Below are 20,419 nucleotides of genomic sequence, written 5' to 3' on the forward strand. Positions count from 1 at the left end.
CTACAGCTCAGCTTTGTGACAGGACTTACTCCACAGCTGAACAAACTGTGCAAGGACTGTGTTTACAGCACCTGTGGCAGAACTTTCAAAGCTCCAGTTTACTCCCCAGGTAAAGGATGTCGCAAGTGCTGTTACAGGAATGGGTGAACACAGGGAAGGGTAAGCTGGAGCAGGAATGGAGTTATGATGCAAAGGCAGAGAAAGGCAAACGCTAATTACTGTGTAAGTCGTTTTGCTACCCAAAACTTTATAACCCTTTGGAAACATGACATTTTAAACTAAAAGAGGTACTGGTCATAAATTACTTTCAAATACTTTCACTCTGAAGCTGTTTTATCTCAGATGATGCTTATGTTTAGCAACCCCCATTATCAAACACTATTTTTCATCCTTTCTTTCTATTAAGCAATACTATTAACACTTCACAACAAGCAGTATTAAAGTAGATTTGCTGGACTAATAGCAGACTACATCCAATACAGTCATTTCATTCCGAATTCAGCCTCTCTCCAGAAGTCGTCTTCCTCCCTCTCTTGGGGATGAAGATTAAGAGAAGCAATAATGTTGCAACAATTAGGCTGAAGTGACTTCTCCAAAATATAGTAGCATTGTGTCTCCAGGAAGCAGCATTTATTTCTTTTATTGGCTGAACTTTATTTAATATCAGTGGTTCCCTAACAATTTTCAACAGGAAGCAAAAGTAGATTTATTTGAAAAACATTGACTGAATTTTTCTCAACTCCTAAGAGCATTCTTTGTCACTGAAAACGTGTGGTTGCCAGATTGCTTAAAACAAGGCAATTCAGGAAAAAAAAAACAAACCTGGGTTCCAGTTTCCCTGAAGCTGTGTAGAATGTAAGTTTAGTTTCCATCTCACCTCTCCGAGTTTCCAAACCTCCCCTCCCTTGTGTTGATTTCCCACTGGAAAGAGCTTGCACATCATTCTCAATTTTTCTCAAATTCCTATACAAAGAATTTTGCAATTTACTTCAGCCAATTTAGAGTAGTAGGTTCTCAGTAACTGTAAACCTTCGGGTTTTTCAAGTCTCATTCAACATATTGCAATAATACAGATTTTATTTCTTCTCATTTGTCATGCATAACATTATTCCCTGTTGTAAAGTCCAATAAACTCATTTATTTGGGATCTATTCCCAGAGATAAAACCCCTATCTATTTACCTCTCCTAGTATTCAGCCCTGCAGGAGCTGAACTATTCTGTTTTATATAAACAAATTACATTTTTATTTTTGTTTTCTGTTATTAATACTACTTACACTTTATGGCTCAATAATGTTGTGGTTCTAACAGCAACACAAAAGAAAGTATCACAAAAAGCACAATTAACTTATTTTCTAACATTTAGAGTGAGCAACAAGCATCAGCATAGGAATACTCTGCAGATTTGTAAGCTAGAAGTCATCTCTCAACTCCCACTCAATTTCCAGGAGTTTAGCAAAGGTATTATTTTTGAACAACAGGAGGTAGGGATTGTACCTTAAGCAACTTCAAAAATATCCTCATGAACTGTTTTCCAATGGACTGATCCCCATTAAGCGAGCATCTAAGTTAAGAGTATCAAAAGCAACAAAACAGAATTAAAAATAAAGGAAAGCAGCAATCAGTGTAAAGTAATATTAAAGATCAAGTACTTTTCCAAATTACAGGTCTGCAAATATTTTTGCCCCCTCACAGGCCATGAGTATCTCTTCAGAAACATGAAGACTCAAACTCAAATTAGGGAAGGGAGGTGTGAGCATAGAAGTAAACTGAAAACAAGGACTTACAGCTTATTTATTTTTAACTGAAGGCCTTCTCATCCCCTCTTATTTTTTTAAGCGGTACTGTGATTCTTTCAGTTTCAAACCAGAACAGTGAGCCACTCTTAACCATTACAGAAACTTAAAAAAACCCACAAACTTAAGCATGTAAAAAATCATGTAAATCAAGTCCAAGGTAACAAGGTAACACTGAAATCATTAACTTCATGTTATTGAGCATTTGAAACAATTTCAGGAAATAGTTCTCTATCTGCAGAGCTTTCTTTAAAATGAATTTTATTTAAAAATCCCAAAAGAATACTAAGAACCTTCTGTCATCAGAATGACTTTGATTAATTTAATCAGTATCATGAAAGCTATTAAGATATTTAAACTATTTTAGGAGACCAAAGCCCCAGGGTATTCAGGTTCATTTAAAGTGCATTAGTAATAAAGCAGTTTAGCATCACTGCACACTTTATTCCCAAATCCTGACATGAAACCCTGCACAACATATTGCAAGCAGACAAAAAGCATATCCATTTCCCTTCATAAAGGCCTCAAGCAGTAATTCAAGCATAGAGATAAAGACCAGAGACTACAGCAGCAATGCACATTTGCTTCATTTGTTTTCGATTAGACTGCCTTCTCCTATCTGGAGGGCTTACATGGAAAAGTTCCATTTTTAAAGACCACCACCCTATTTAAAAGTTAAACAAAACAAAAAAAAATTAAAACCCCACACCAGCTCCTGCTGAAATAATATGTAGTGTGCTGGCAATTTTTAGTTTCAGTAAAACATCAGTTTGGTCTACACTTCAATTTTTTAGAGTAGTAACACTCCAGAGAAGCCAGAGCTCACCATTAGCAAAGCTGGTATTTCAGATTGCTTTAAAGCACTACTTTCATGAAAGCCCATGCAGACCACAAACACTCTTACATTGTTTCTGAAATCTTCATAATACAAATCTTGAAGTCACAAGGGAAACTGTAAAACTTACCCCCTGACACTAAACATCACAGCAACTGTTACGTGCTGATGTGACATGAGTTCCTGTGGTATTATGTGTCTTTCCTTCTCATGAAGTATGAGACAATTTGTTACTTAGGTGAAAAAACAAAAAAATACTGCCACTCATAAGAAGCATTATGATTCTAAGCTACTGATTACAGACAAAGTGCAATAATGCAATAGTTTCTTGGAGCTTCTTCCAGCATAAGGACAGGGAAAGGGGTGGGAAGGGAAGTCAGAAAAGCGAATACTTTAAAAGCACTTCCCAGACACTTATGGCAGAGGAGTCACCTCTGTTCACCATGGCACCATTTTTCATCCCTAATCAAAAACATCTCTGAGCAATGTAGAGCACTGAGACACAGAAGACAGTCACAGCTCAAGTAAATGCCATTTCAACTTCCTCTAACCTGAATTTCACCTGTTTGATTTTGCTACTAATCAACATCACTTGAACAGATAAAATAAGATGTTGAGTTTCAAATTTATCCCTTCCACAAAAGTCTCTGAACCCTATTATCCCTCTCACCAAGTACTTAATACCCTGTTCTTCACAACAAATTCTTCAAACTGTTAGAAATAGTGCACTTCAGGAACATATTTAATTGCCAAATCCTAGTTAATTTAAAAATTATTTTTCTTGAAATACACAAAGCAAGTGCCAGTTAACCTGTCATTGGGACAGGTTTTCACATTCCTTTCATTCCACACTCAGGAATCACCACTCTTTGGTGAGCACCCAGCCACACTCCTCCCAGGATACAATCATAGTTTCAGCATCAGACACTATCAGGACAGGAAGGGCCTGGGGCCCTCCTCAAGCATCCTGCTGCTTCTGCATGGCTCCACAGAGAAGTTGCAGCCCACAGCCAGTGGCTAGCTAGTAATGGCCCTCCACCACTGTGAGGACTCCAGATAAATGAGGCCAAACTGCTTTTTTTTTTTTTAATGAAATTAAGTCTAAAGGGACCATCTGTGCACTTCAGCTCCCTAAGGAAACAAGATGTATGTGATCACGTGGACAAACAAACGCATGCAAGCATGTCTCACACAACCTTTAAGCCACCAAACTAAGTCAGCAAGATAAATGCCATATTCCTGAAAACTTCAAGAAATGTGTCATCTTCAGGCTGTCCATAGCCACCTATCAGCACCCCATCAAGACAGAGCCTCAAACGTGAGCTCACTCGACTGACAACTGGGGAGCCCACATGGAAGACACTTTATGGAAACTCCGGGTGGAACTCACACCTTGCCCAAAGAGTTCAGCCACAAGGCAAATGCCAGGGGCAAGGTATCATCAGCTCCACAGCTGCTACACCTCCAGGTGACATTACATACACCCCAAACTCACCAGTCAAAGCTCCTCCAAGGCTTCCTCTTCTGAACTGTCTGCCATCTTCACTCAACTGCCTCTTAAACTTAGGGACACAAATGACTTCAGGACTGCTGCATTTTCGAGAAGACATAGGCTGGGGGAATAGGTAACCAAGCTGCAAAGAAACAGAGTTTAAAAAATAAAATAAATATGTATATATAGTTTATATGCTTACCTTCACTGAAAAAAAAACAAAACCTAACTTACCTTTACATAAAGGTTATGGCAGCATGGGGCAGGGAGGAGGGGGAAGTGTTTACAAAGATTTTAAGGTAATTAAATTACTAAATGAAACAAAAAATTTCACAAGTGCCAGACTTGTGGCTGGCTGTGTAAGAAAGCCACCTTCCTCTAGTACAGCTCATACCACCTCCAACCACACTCTCACACAAGGAGTGTTTTCGCAGTGGTCCTGTCTCAAAGTATGCGGGATCAGACTTCAGCTTATTTAACCTTCCATAAAGTAGTCTTTTTGCAGCTGTGAGCGACCTGACTTTGCAACCCATGAGATACCTGCCCTTGCCAACATCTTTCCTTACCAATTTCTCCCTGCCTTCACGTGAGCTGTCACTAGATGGCACTGTGCCATCAACAAAATGCAATCCACTGCCCGGTGTAGGGAAACGCTGACAAATGGATTTATCAACCCCAACAAAAAGAAATAATTTATACTGTTCATAAAACAGGCATTCATTTACACTGACTTTGAAATAAGCATAAATACAGATCCTCAAATTCTGTTGCTGTCACTATTCCTACACAAGATGTTAACCCTCTGGTTTTGACAATACATTTGATATCTCTGTATTTGATAAAATTCACAAAAAAAAAAAAAAAGAAACCAAAAGAAAAAATAATTGAGCAAATACAGACAAAGAAAAAGCAGGGATGCAAGTAAGCAAAGCAGAAAATTCTACAAGCATCCTTCACCTTAAACTTGTGCAGTCAGGTGGTGTCACTATTTTACAAAGCACTCAAACGTTATTCTGTAGCATTTAAACCCTGATTCTCAACACCCTTATTTTAGGAAACCAAGTACAAAGTCTTTTAAGATTTCTGCAGTTCATGTACTGAGACTTATCAGCCAAAAAGTCTATGTATCACCTGCATATCTGACTGCTTCATCCTCTCTGTCCACTCGAAGGGAAGGAGTCACCATAGTCACCAATGAAGATGCACAGTGAAGCCCATTTTTGCTTACCACTAATCCCACAGCAAAGTACTGTATTCCCTACAAAGTATTTCAAATCCCGTGTTTAGAGTTTCTTTTGAATTTAGTATTTCAGGTAAGTTAGTGGTTTGGGGTTCGGTTTTGTTTGGGGTTTTTTATCAGATCTGCAGCTTATTTGAATCATTTGCAGATACACATTTCTAAAGCATCAAGGAACATGTTCGTTTCTGAATCTGCTTCTTCAGGATATTAGGACTCATTCATGTTCATGACAGGCACTGAACTAACTTACGAACTCACAGTCCATGCCTTCAGCAATTTCCTAAACTGGAAGGCTTGGGGTCACAAAGACTATTTAATTAACCATTGTTACCATTTATCTTTCACAAACCCCTGTATATCACAAATATTTCTATTTCCAAGTGCTAAGATACCTCACAAGCTGAATTTACAAATCAGTTAAAAAGGGAATGACTGACAACAGCTGGCTTCTAAGGAACATTATTTTGGGACTCCCACATGTCTGTAAGCTAATACTGATGACTGACGGACAGCAATGACTGCTCAAGACTGCACTCAAGAATGACTCTGTGGTTTAGGTGAGTTATTGGCAAAAATTCATGTACTTTCTTAAAACGGACTTCAAAGTAATCAACCACATTTGAAAACTTTTTCCTGGCATAAGGTTCATAAAAAGCTTGAAACAACAAGAAGGGGGAAAAAAAGAAAAAATATCAACAAATGCATTAAGCTCCCTGAACACTGTCACTTAAGTTACAAAACAGAATTACTGCATTCCACCTTGTCACCTTTTCCTCATATAATCAGTTATGCTTCACAGCTGCTAAAGTCACTCCCACAATAAACACACTTGGGCATTCTGTGACACGCAGTCTGATCACAAAATCCGGAATTCCAATTAATTTGTGCCCCTTTTCCACAGCTTTCAGGGTTTCAGAAGAAACTTTAAGATGGAGCTACAGCACAGCGCAGCACGGTACCATCGAGGTCCTCAATTCATATCTAAGATGTTTTTCCAGTGTCCCAACTATCAGCTTCAGAAAGTATGATGCTTAAAAGCTAAGACAGTTTAAACATCAACCCCCATTAGCTTATCATTTTAACAGCAATGCCCTGACAGCACTCTCTTGCAATGGTACCTCCTTGCTGCTAGGTGACTCTGCCCCAACTACAATTTGATACAATTCCAGCACCAAGTTCAGGCACGCAAGTTCTCAACAATACAAGCTTCTTCAAGGATTTCACAGAAACAGAGAAGACAGACCCATGCAGTCAGGGACTGGGTCTCAGCCACGGGACAGAAGCTACCAGCCAGGAGGATGACATTGTGACCCCATGTGAAATGGCCATGCCTGAGGTCCTACATGTGCAGGTTCTTGGGAAACAGGACTGGGGAGGAAAGAAAGGGAATGGGAAGGGGAGAGACATTCTTCCCACCAACACTTTTCAACATGATGTCCTCAGCTTGAAACTCAACATGCAATTCTCTGACATGAGAAACAGAGGAATGAAAGGCAATTTCTGAAGTTTTGCATTTTTAAACACAAAAAGGTGAAATTCAGATTCTGTTGGAAGAAGAACACGATTCTATTACTTGGAGACAACAAAAAAGGCATTCTTGCATACGCCTAAAGACCAAAATATCACAACAATATTAGGTTTCACTAAATGTTTCTTGGGGGCAGAAGTTCTATTTAATATGGGAACAGTCAAATTCAATATAGTAGACAACACACAGATCTGTCGGCTGTGTTTCAGCTGGATTTAGACAACCACATCTCATCACCTGAAGGAACTATACCAAAATACATTATATCATCTAGCAATGCAAAGAAACAATATGGAAATAGGAGATTTAACATTTTCATATTGATGGCCAGCTCCTTTGATATGTGTATCATATCAACAAAGCATTTCTGGAAGCTATCCAAAGGCTTACTTTTGCTTCCAAAGGGCAAAATAACATCTGCAGTACATACAGTGTGTATTGGAAAGCCGTGTGTACATTGTAACTGCTGTTGTAGTAGACTAAGTCGACAAGGATATACCCTGTAACAGCCTTAACATAACAACTCGGGATGCTGGGGAAACATGAGGGAAATGGACTGCAGAAAGCAGTCAGGCTTGCAAGCTCCTCTTGAATAAACTCTTGTGCTGCTCTCAAATAATGAACAGCTAGATGACCCAGAGGGTCTCTCTAGTCCCCATTCAGGCCTTACACTTCAAGCACTATGCAGTTGATGAAAAGCCTTTGTGTCCTCAACAGAGCAGCCTTCCCCTCCTGTCAGGCTCAGTATTCAAGTCCAAGTAAGTGAAACCAATAGAGAACATTTTATTAGGTCCTATTCCTTGCAATACACAGCTGATTCTGAAGAGGTAAAACATGGCACATATTCAAGTAACACAGTGGTTAATTCAGCCAAAATGACGCTACAATCATTCAATAAGAAGTTTATGACAAGTTTAAATAAGTAATAACAAGACCTATTCAATCTTGTTAATGGTTATTTGAAAAACCTCCTGGAAACCCAAATGCTATGAAAGTTCAGGTGGTACGTCGTATCGGGTACAGACTGGACACTGCTGTCCACAAGACAACATCAAAGCAGTATCTTTAGGAATGAGGGTCGTTGAAACTCTACCAGAGATATTTTAAATAATTTTACTCAAGCTGTTTCTACTCAGCACATCAAACAGTTTTGCCCAGCCACAGTCATCACTAATGATATTTACTCCATGCTTACCAGCTATGTGGACATGTGTTGATGTTGGATTATATACAAGCACAACAGAAGAACCAGGGTTCAGTTGGTTGGGTTTTTGTTTTGTTGTTTTTTTGGTTTGGGTTTTTTTTTTTTTAATATATTTTTATTTTATGGTGAAACTTGCTTGACAACACGGTTTAAAAAATACAATAGCTGTATACCTGCAGACACTTTCCAACAGACATTCACTTTATACTTTGAGGTTTTGGCTATCACATGCTCTGCCCACAGTCTTATTACTGTACTTGGGCTGCAAACATACACTTCTCTCCACACCCTTTTTAAAGAAATGTTAGTGACTTAAGGAGCACTGGGATAACAGAGGGCAGTCTTCCCCATTGCCTATGGCATTGCAGAGCAGGGCAATGAAAGATTTTGAGAAGTTACTTCAGAAAGGCGCGACTTCAAAGACGCATAACAGCTAAGACAAAGCATATGAAAACTAGTACATTTGATTGCCCAGTATCTATAGTACAGAGGGAATTAAGATAGCCCCAAAGTGTATATGGCCACTTAGAGATGGATTTTTAATCAGTACACATCTCTCTACCAGTATCTGCTGTTAATATTCACAATGCACAGATAGTTAACTTATCTAAAAACACTTCCTCCCCGAACACTAAATATTGAATAATTCCTTTCCGACAAAGGCAGTTTGAAAGATGGAAAACACACAGCAAACTCCAAGCTATGCAGAAGGTACTGTTCTACAAAACTCATTTTTTCCAAACCATTTTTCCATAAATTTCATTTTAAAATCTGCCTATTTATGTTGCAGGTATGATGAATTTCTACAGAAGCACTGTAAAATTTAGGGCAACACCTTCCACAAATCCCTGTTCCCCCCCACTCACTCCTCTGAACCTCACCAAAAAGAACGGACAGTATCATTAGAGGAGAATGGTTTAAAAATTACATAGAACAGAAACACCAAAATATCCTACTGTAGACCTCTACATATAGATTTAAAGATCCTACAGGAATATGGATGGGATTTGAGTGCCAGTCTCCTGTTACACAGGAATTCCCTCCAGGGAACCAGGACTGAATCAATTTGCCCTCAATTTCCCCATTTTTTGTCAGAACACCAACTTTTGCAGGATCCTGCTTGAGGGCGCAATACGAGCAATCTGGGGATACACAGGAGTCCCCATGAACCTGCATCAAACCCAACAGCTGAACAAGACTGTTAGCAGTTCCAATTAAATCAGCTGATGGTTGCAGTATTATACGTTCCCTTTGTCCACAAGCAGTATTAACCCACCTCGGTTTTGACAAAGGTTTAGAGAACTATGCAACTCTTCTGTATTCACAGCTCTTAGAGCAGCCTCTGCTTTGCAAAATAAGAGAATCACAAATAACCTAATTCCACGCAGAGATACAAGGAAAAACTTCTCCAAAAACTACCACCACTTCCAAGAAGCCAAGGATAATAAAGGCAAAGAATGGATACGGAGGAATTCACACCAGGCCATACAGATTTCACTGGACCAGGAAAGATGCTGTTTCTTGCCCCACTTCTTATCACACTTCCTCAGAAGCAAAGACTTTTTTCTTCACCACCACCTGCCATAAATCAAATAGGAAGAGGACTATTCATCCCACTTTTCTTAAATTCAGCACTGTCTTTCCACACACCCCTCCACGGGAAGGATCTCCCTCACTTTGGGCTGAGCAACCTCCCTAATTCTCCAGTTGAATGGCATCTGCCATTCCTGTTCTAGACTTCAAGCCTTGGACTATGTCATTTCCTTCCATGACCTCCAGTTTCCTCATTAGGACAGTGACACCAGCTTGTCAGCTGCTACATAGGCAGAAAGTAAGTCAGGTCCTAGGATCCCTGTTGAAGGAAAAGGCTAAGAGGCAGAAAAGGTCTTGTTTACAGTCATATTATTATTTGTGAATCATTCATACAGCAACTCTCAATTTATGTAAGAACACAACCTGCAGCTAACACTGCAAACATGTCCTTACCAAGGTAGAGAATAAATGCATTGTGAAGCTCTGCTGCTTAAAGCATCACTTCTAACCCATTTATTTATTATCATCCTACATACACAGATGAACACAATACTTAAACCTAAAGTGACCACTCAAAATTGTATAGTTTATTATGCCAAATATATCACACTGTACAGATAAAATCAGCGGAAAAAGTTCATGATGCTTTTCTGTAGCATGTTCTTACCTATCATATCCTAGGTAGTACAGATATATTTTCAGATTCTGCTATGGATCAATAGATATATCCAGATTGTTTTGCTACCCACTTCACACCCATTCTAGAAATGCAAATTTGCCTTTAAAACAGTTGATTTTTTCTAGAAAACAAACCTGACCTCTGGTCATTTTAAAAAAAAAACAAGTAAGTACAGCTCAGAGGAACAGGAAGAATCAGCTATAGCTACCTTAAAAAAATCATCTTGCTTCCAACGCTTTTTCACAAACATATTTACACATGATTGCACAGAATGTGAAGCTCAGCCTTCACAGTATTCTACAAGGTCAAGAAATGGCCTATAAATATGCATGCACACTGCTGTCTGAGCCAATTATTACTTTACCCTGGTTAAGATGGAACAGTTTTGTTACAATATGATTAAGTCTTTCAGTTCTTGAAAGCCTCCTGTGTGTCAGCTCCATACACACAGATGGACAGACTGCTCCCTTTCCAGGGAACAAAGGAAGCAACAGTATTTGTACTGAAGACACTGCTTTCAAAACTCAGCCTGCCCTAAGTCTCCTTGAATTTAGTCACCCAGCCTTAATGAACATTAAGAAAAAGATTAACAAATAGCAGGTTCTGCAGATCTCTTGTAAGACCCTACAACAAGGGCCAAAAACTAAGAAATCATTCTAATTAAACAGATACAGATACAGCTCAACTCATGGTTAAAGGGCATCACATAGGGTAGTTCACTAGCACCGAGACTTTCTTTTTAATCTCACAGTCATACAGCTACCTTCTCAGGAACGCATATGATGTACAAAAGCCTTTGCTTCTGACAAAAAAAAAAAAAAAACACAAAAAAAACCACAAAAAAAACCCCAAACAAACAAAAAACCCCTCTTCATTTCCAGCCTAGGGAAAACTGCAAACACTCTTTGAAAGCGAGACGTCAAAGCACCACACACAAACTATTAGCCAGGCTGAAGCTGCAGCAGCTCAATTGGTCAGCCCTACTAGGAAGGGCTCAGAGGGACTGGACTAATCACAGTGGATTTTGTAAAGAAGCTCAATAATGTAATCCCAAAAAGCCTGAAAACAGACAGCAGCGTTCAAGGGGTCGGTCCAACCCACACAGCTAAATGTACTGTCTAGAAGGAATCCCCCTCTCTGCAGCGGTACAGCTATTCTGAGCACTGCCTGCACATCAGGATGTGCGCTCATGTTTCACCTTCGCTTCCAGTTTTAAAAGCAATCTGACAGAAGAGGGTAAAAAAAGAAAACCCAACCTTCACTGCCCAGATGTGCAACGGCGCATGCCACCGCCATACAGCAGGAAGGAGACTCCCTTCCTGTCCCCATCCTGCTGGCCATCTTGTCAGGAAAAGTGTTCTGTAGTGTTGAAATTTGCAAAAGACTCAGTGAGTAGCTGGGAGGCAGCAAGAGAAAGCCAGCAGAAATCTGCTCAAATACCCCCACTTCATTCAGAGAGGAAACCATGGACACAACCCAAGTTCCAACTCTGGTGGGCAGCTGCCAGGGTCTGGGAAACATCGTTTCTGGGCCAATGATACAACAACTGGAAACTTGCATGCTTGCCGGATTAAAGAAGGAAAACACGCATACACACGTCATCTCAGGACAAGACACTGCAGGTTTAAGGTGTAGCATCAGCACAAACCCTTCAGCGGTCCTGCCCCTTCCAGCAGGTCCATAGACACTGTGAAGCAGCAGTGACTGACTCCTGCGGTGTCGCCTTGCAGACAACTTTGCAGGGCATGGCAGAATTGCAAAAAACACACCTTCCTAACACAAAGCACACAGTTCAGGGAGGTTTGTTTTGTTTTCACTGATTTATCTGCTCCTAAGAAGTGGAAGAGAACAACCAAGTTTTCAGCTGAAACACTAGGAACCGAATGTCAACCAGTTTAAATAAAAGTTACCAATACTATGCATGACTAAAAAAGTAACATGACCCAAAGCAGGATTTTCTTATTTTCCCTTGCATAAAGCCTCTTTTTCAGCAGACTTTTGATCTTTAATATTCTATGGATATATTAATTTTCTTACTATCATATACAAAGCTATTAGTAGCATTAGCAATGCAATGCACTATGCTCTGCTGTAGAGAAAAACATCAAACTAGCCACACTGACTATTTCTTTCAAGTTCTCAGCAAAAGCAGAAATTAGCTGTGGAAAAGATCTTTGATATTTCTAAACACCACAGGCAGAATTTTCATCCTTAATTATTTTAATGATCCTTTTTACAGCACAGGAGAGCCACGACAAATACATAGAAACACATATTTATATCCTACATATGTGCAGGCATCCACATGCACACCTTACATCAAACATTTCCAATGCTGCTGCTCATACACAGATTTTTAAGAAATGTTTTTCCTGGCTCTTTAACTAGGAGGATGAAAATTCAGTAAAGCTAACCTTCAAAGTCACTTTCAGTTGCAAAAAATAATTTTAAATACATAAGAAAGAGAGCTATTCATCTTCATCAGCTGTTGACACCATCATCATTTGTCTTGTGAAAAAAAATAATTCTGAGGAGAGTATCTGTCTCTGGAAAGAGGGGTTTGGGGTTTTTTTAATACCATGAATACTAATGAAGTGAAAGCAGTTTAGTTCTTTATAAAATCTATTTCCATTCACATTCACCAATGAGCTTCCAGACTACCTATAAAGGTTTCATTTTCATTTGCACTGGAGGCCTCAGAAAACTAATTGTTTATTCAAGTCTATCTGCTCTGTCCATGCTCAATTAGGTCTCACTTCTCCCTCAGTTACAGCAAAATTAAAAATAAAAATGCAAGATGAAACATTCCTCATTTCACTGACCAGCTCTCCATAACAAGCCGCTCTCAACTGCCACTCCAAGCATGGCAAGAGCTTCTTGACCATAGCACCATGTTTGAGGGACCTACTCAGTGACTTAAAGAATTCCTGCTCATTGACTTACTCCTATGACTAATGGAAAACTCATTTGTAATGCAGCTTTCTAATAAGCACTATCAAACACCGCTAAGTGTAACCAGGCACTCCAGCTACAACAATTAACAAGCAGCCTGGTTTTAGGTAAGGGAGACATAATCTTTACACACAATATGAAAAAAAAAAATCCCTAATATAATTTATGACTCCTTATTTAGATCATTAAAATATTAAATAGCCCATTTTGTCATTTAAAGCTTCAAATCCAGCATCACATTCATTAGGAATAACGTATCAAAGGGAATCACAACACATTTATACAAGGCAAGTAAAAAACAAAAGAGAAACCCATGACAAAATGAGGCTGGAGTAAAAGGTTCTCAGCATGTAATGGAGCTGAAGTTGATCCATAAATCAAGGAAAGATGAAAGCAAGATTATTTATGTGAAAGGTTCCATTGTTAATTTACAGTCTGATTCAGAAAAGAAATGCTTTACTTGATCAATGTACCAGTGATGTGCATGTGTGTACTTGGGCACAAATTAGTAATAATTACCAGTAGGCATATCTCCTCATATTTTTTAATTAACCTTAGCAAGCAGCATATACTGTTCCAGAAAATGGAGGTTTTCCTGAAGTTTGCCTTTAACAGACTCTTAAGTTTTTAAATAATGCAGGCTCGCCACAAGAGACCTTGCATACAAGGGCTTTTTGATCTCCTTCTTCCCGTTCAGTGCTAAGAAAGAAACCAAGTGCAGTTATTGAACAATAGCTGCCATAAAAAACCTCTTCCTGAACTGTTTTGAACATGAACTACAATAAGGTATTTGATAGCTTTATAGTTTTACCCTAGACATCTAACACAGAATTCAGAAATTGGAATGCTTCTCCTTTAGTCTCACCAACACCATTAGTGAAAAAAGATCAGAAGGGCAAGCATATCTGGGGAAGGGGGGAGCACAACACAATTTGGCAGAGATTTGTAGTTAAGGACAATAATCAAGAACCATGTTTATAATTTTAAGTGCCTCCACTGCATTTCACATCTTCTGTCAGCTGCCATTTGTCAGTCTCAGACAATTTACCCAGGTCTGTCATTACCAGATGTGTTTATTAACACTATCTGGCACAAAGAGATTTTTTTTTTTTCCTGAGGACTTCAAGTACTACCACAATTCAGAAAAATAATAAAGACCATGTGAGAATGTAACTAGAAAGCTGATAAGGGATAATTTTAAATACTCCACCCCTCTATTTAATTACTCCACCCCTCTATTGAATTCTTTGTGTAATCTAAGCAAGTAACTGTCCATACATTCTAAATATCCTCATTTTAAAACCTACACACACTTACTAAGTAGACTTACCATCACTCATCCTGGTCTTTTTACCCAAGTTTTCCAGTTAAATGGGTAGCTATATAATACAATGACACTGATGGGTGGGAGAAGGGAAGATCCCTACTTAGATTTTTAAAAATCCTGTATTAAGTTCCATTAGGCAGGAAATGATAGCAGAAGGTATTGCACACTGTATCTGAAAGAACAGACATCAGTATGCAAGTGCAAAAGAGTACAAAACAGACAGGCATGTAAAAAGCATGCAAATCAAAATGACAACTGCATTTGTTTTTACAAATTTACATTTACATTTACAAATTTAGAGCTGCTCTGGTTTCTTCACCCTCATACAGAAAACCTCAAATTAACAGCAAAATATTTACTTGTATGGCTTTTACAGTTTTATTTATAGATCATATCACCTCAGAGATTTATACACACTTTTTTTAAAGTTCAGTATGACTTAGAACTCTCTAAATTACAAGGTTTAGTTGTATACTAAGTTGTAGCCATTTATTATTTTTATATCACCATGAATCTCATAAGTAATTTAATGCAATTTCATTAAAATGTCTGGAGTGCAGAACTTGACACAAAAGCACTGTTTGCCACAGGGCAGTAACTCCTGAATAAGAAGAGTTTTCTAATAATATTTTGCTAAAGTAACCTGATCTAATAAAAAAAAAGTACAATTCTACCCATGTTGTTTCATACTGTGTTGTCTTATTTCAACTTCTTCCCACTCTCCACTAGTGAAAGGGGAGTGCTATCAAAAGCACGACACCACCACACACATATGCAAGTGTTATCAGGGTCTACTAGGATTCCTCATGTCTGTAAGGCAGCATGGACCACAATCATTAAATCAACCTTTGTGCCCTCGCTTCAAGTGCACAACACACCACATTGTGTGTGCTCAGGGTAACGCCATCTAATTCAAAAGTCCCTGCATCTTTCATGAAACTAAAGAAGTTGTCCAAGTCAACACTGAAGACTTTAAATCACTCATAGTCCTTTCATCAGTGCCCAGTTACAGGCAATGATTATGGACTAGAGTAATTCCACACAGGTAGCTTCAAACCACAGCTACTAGGAGGCAAAGATACTGCCCTTTCTACAGTTTAGAAATTTGTCAGTTTATAGAAATCTGTAAGTCTCTAAACGGCAAAACAACACAGATTTGAAAATGGACATTGAATTCAAAAGTACTTAAAACCAGTGTAAGGGATGAGAAGTCTAATAAAATAAAAAGATTTGGAGTCATTATCTGGAAACCAACAATCTTCTATTCAAACAGTTGACATGCTGGCATTAGCTGTATAACATAAGGAGAAGCAGTTTGGAAGTATCTAACATGAAATTAGGGACATTTGACCAGTTTCATCCATATATACGAACAGCATCTGATTTGGCTTATATCTCTATTGCCTACAGCACAATCACACTTATTTCTGTTGATTTCTTCTATTCTCATAGATAGCAGACTTTAATCCAGGAAACCATAGCCTAAATTACAAATAAAACAATCTTGCTAAGCCATACGAACAACAGTCCACCAACAAAAACATGGAGTACCAAAAGCTTTGAAATTTATTAACTTGTGTGACACGTTGACCACTGTGGCAGCTAACCTAGGTTTTTAGTGCTGTTGAACTGCTCTATGAACTGGACATTTTTAATATTGAATGTGAAAGTTACTTAAAAAAACTATTTCACAAAGAAAGACATTGAATCATCTTAAGCCAAAGCCCAGGTTTAACCCCCAAGAAAAACTTGGCAGCACTGCAATCAGTGTACCCCCTCCAGAAACCCACCCTTCACTTAGATCAAGAGAGTATTTAAACTCACTTCATCTTAGAACAAAGAGGCAAGGCCAGTAACACAGAAATTCAAGTTCTGTTTTTATCATTTGGCTACTGGAGCAACATTTATTAAAAAAAAACCCACACCCACCAATAACAAAAAAAAAAAAAAAAACAACACAACCCACCAAGAGATTTTTCTAGCACTTTTTTGAAAATTTATCTCTTGATTGTTCTCTAGAAATCCTTCAGTTTTTCAGAAATCGCATTCCCAACACAGAACAACACACTTCTAAAGGTTCTTCCTTCAACACTCCATTTTCAAGGACTCTGCCCGAAGACCCTAGCAGTACTTTATGTACAGGGTCCTCTCCTCCAACACACAGAGAGGATCAGTAGCTGTAATGATTCCTCAGAATTGCCCTTTTCACAAGAGAGATGTGCTCCCCTCTCACAATTTAAAATAAAGATACAGCAAGTGTTGTTAACGAAAAGCAAAGCAATTCAGATACACAAATTGGTTTCTTAGTGACCTTGTCTTTACCTGCACAGCAGCTTCAGAACATGACTGACAACAGTCAGCCTTAGTAAGCAGCATAAGGACAGAACAGCAAACAACTTTGAATCTCAAAGCTACCCCACAATTACTTGTACATCAGTAACTCACTAACCTTCCTTTGGGTAAGACTTAAATGTTTCCTTACTTACACATACTAGTTAGTTATCTTTCCAAGATAAAGTCCCTCTGGGAAAGGAAGACCATTTTTTGTATGTTAAAAAAAATAATAATGTTTGAGTACATAATTTCAATAGAATAAAGACTTGGCAAAGTTTAGCTTTAATATTTGATTTTCCTGAGGACTACCACCATCTAATCAATCAGCAACATACCCCACTGAAGTAACACATCAGGGAGTTCTGCAGCACGTTTGTCCCCAGGAAGGAAACAATCCCAAACACTTCAAGGCCTCTTTTGTAAAGCCCAACTGTCCCATAAACCAAGGAATCCAAATTTAATTTAGGGATCTACTACATAGGACTACCACCTCCATAGTGCTTAGAGCTCCTGCCTGTCCAGGGAATACAGGATCCAGAAATCTTTCCTGTAACAAGTACACACTACACAGCCCAAAGACAATAAAATCAGCAACCTCAGCAAGGTTTTCCAACAAAGAAAACGCAGTCAGCATGCACACTGTCATTTTACAAAATCATATAGGAACTAGCATAATTAGCATATCTATCTAATAAGAAATGTAACCACACTAAATTGTCCTTTATATTCAGGCACGCAGCCTAGATTCATAAAGCCGTCCTCTCCCCAGTAATACTACCGCTGCATCTATTTTTGCAGATGCAAAGGTGTCAAACTGTATCCACGCAGCAAGACCCAGAGTGCCACACCACTTTTGTTCGTGCCTCTACAAATGCTGTCAATTAAAGTGTCTTTCCTACAGCTTCACATCTCACATTGACAGTATACCAGGAGGTCACTCAAGAATAACATGAAAGAATGGGCCCTCCAGGAGTGACTGCTGAAGAACGTGAAAGAACATAAATCTCTTCCAGAGGCTACTACCATGCTGTAGTTGAAAACATATTACAGCCTCATTAAGAAATACACCACTGTTGGAAATCCTGACTCAACAGCAAGCCAAAACTACCGTAAGTTATTTTCTCTCCAACTGCATTTCATAAAAAGTCACTTTTCCAAGTCAGTAACACCTTAGCTCAGGCTCCTGGTTCAGAGTTTGCATACTCACACCTTTCACAAAATAGCAGGGAGGGGAGAAACTGCACAGGTGCCTGCAGGAAGTGAAAGAGGAAGCAATGGTGGGAAGGAAAAGGCAATTCCATCCCTACCAGCCTGCTTGACTTGAGCTCATTTATGTCCCTTTTCAGGACATAAATCCCTGTCAGGACTCTCTATTGCACCCAAGCTCTCTGGCACATCTTCACAATTCCCTGCTGTGCTTCCATGAAGCACGTTATTTTCTGTGACAATAGAAATTAAACGAATTTACAATGCAAATGTTTAGTAATGTTTAATACATTTGTTTCCACTTCCACCTTACCAATTGAGTCTTCAGTATTCTCTAGTTCGTATTGCAGATAAGCTTCTCTTTACCGCTGTCCAATGATTGATCTCCAAAACAACAACCTCCAGGTACAGCTCCTAATGCACAGCCAGTAAACCACTTTCTTATATAAGGAAGCACAAAATAGGTATCTGATCTTGAATTTCTTTTCTGTTCTGCTCATTTAGTTAAAGTTCTAGAAATATTCAGGAGCAGACTGCTAAAAGATATCCTGAGATGCTGGACACAAACCACAGTGGGGCTGCGGTCCCTGCCAGCCAGCAGGTGGAACAGCATGTGTCTTTGCAACACCAGTCTGAATAACAATCACCTGCTGAAACTACATGTTGACAGAAGATCTCAAAGTTCCTGATACTCAGTGTCTGCATTGAACTCAGCACCACAACCTTCGCTGAATTATGAGCTTGAGGGTCCTGAGACTGTCTCAGTTGACAGAGTTATCCTCTGCCTGATTAAAAGATGACTGCTCAAACAGCAGCATGCTCTTCCAGTTGCAGCTGTCTTGCAAAGCCATCTGACTCCAGAGAAGGAAAGCATTGCAGCTACTCCAGACAAGAAGAAAGAGTCATGAAAAATGGCAGTCTGGACAACAAGTGACATCTTACTCATTGCTCAGCCTGTACATGCTCACCAAGTCACTTAACAGCCTCCCACAACTGAGAAAGGCAGACCCCTCACTCCTAATTCTCCAAGAGCAGAGCAGGAAAACCAAGCCCACATAGTATACTGACTGGACAGCTGCGTCCCCTAAGATGCAAAGACCTGAAGGAATGAAAGAAGCAAAGGATAAAATGCTCAACCTATCGATTCGCTTCCTCCTCTCATTTCAAGCCAACATTTAACTTCAGGAGAAGCCTACACTGTAAGCTGCCTGCCAAAAATCCCAATCAAGAGAGGCACCTTCTCATCCCCAGGCTCTGGACTATGTTAGAGTCTGCTCCAGCAGATCTTTGTGGGACATGTCCACATCCCTCCCAGAGAAAAGGCAGGTGATGCAAATGCAAGGGGGAAGCCCGTATTGCTCTCAGGTCCTACCTCAGCATCAGACATCTCACCAAGAATTCTCGTAAGACTGCAACCAGGGAAAGCCAGCTATCACAGTAAGAGAAAGGTAATACTGAAGGATGTTATCAAAAGAAATGAGATGTTTCTGGTACCCCTGGCAATATGAAAAGAAGATTCTTAAAATTCAGCAAGGCTGCTTTCCAATACCTTGAAGGTATTCCCCTCCTTTCATTGCCAAAGTCCTAAATTCAACTCAAAAGAAACCTCACGGGAAGATTGCAAGGTGCTGGGAGAAACAACTGTTTCTTAAACTTCATACTTAGATGTGTTTTTCTGCTGCCTTCCACTCACAACCCATTCTGCTGAGGGTTCTCCTGAAGTTTCTCTGGGGAAGAGGAACCACCATACCATTCACTTCCATGCTAGCTGAAGACATCTTGGCATTCAGGCAGAATATTCTGGAGTCAGCCTCCCTCCCAGGTTCACATCAGTTCCCAAACCACAATGTCCAGGGCTTCATTCAATAGGAAAGCTCAGCTAGTAATTATAGATTTGCTGTCAGGCACACAAGGTACAACCTACTGGACAGACCAAGCTCTACCATGAAGACCACCATTAACCAAAAAGTATGGTAGACTTCAGGAGTTTTTACAACTCCACATTATAGTTAAGAAAAGAGAAATTATATTGATCAAGCGTGCTGGTCTAGTAACATGACCTTGTGTTAGTTTCACTATCATACAAGCTTAAGTAGTGCCAGTGGTTTATCCCTATGTATTCAGAAATCGGAAATAAAGATTAGTTAGCATACAAGCATATAGCAAGTTACAGTAGGTAAGCCATGGCACAAACATGGAAAGCTAAAGACCAGTATGCTACCTTGTAAAGTGCAAATGTGAACATTTTAACTTTTCCTTGCAGTTATTTGATCACTTGTTTACAGTCTTTAAG

General features: G+C 39.3%; 1 protein-coding gene across 1 annotated transcript in view; it reads right to left on the bottom strand.

Moving 5' to 3' along the window:
* MAST4 (microtubule associated serine/threonine kinase family member 4) overlaps window positions 1-20,419 on the bottom strand; it is a 272,663-nt gene that overhangs the window by 211,784 nt on the left and 40,460 nt on the right. The window contains exon 2 of the mRNA XM_040580146.1: window positions 4,127-4,265. Within this exon, the coding sequence (XP_040436080.1) occupies window positions 4,127-4,265 (139 nt within the window). The remainder of the gene's footprint in view (window positions 1-4,126; window positions 4,266-20,419) is intronic.

This window comes from Falco naumanni, chromosome Z (assembly GCF_017639655.2).
Source record: "Falco naumanni isolate bFalNau1 chromosome Z, bFalNau1.pat, whole genome shotgun sequence".
NCBI lineage: Eukaryota > Metazoa > Chordata > Aves > Falconiformes > Falconidae > Falco > Falco naumanni.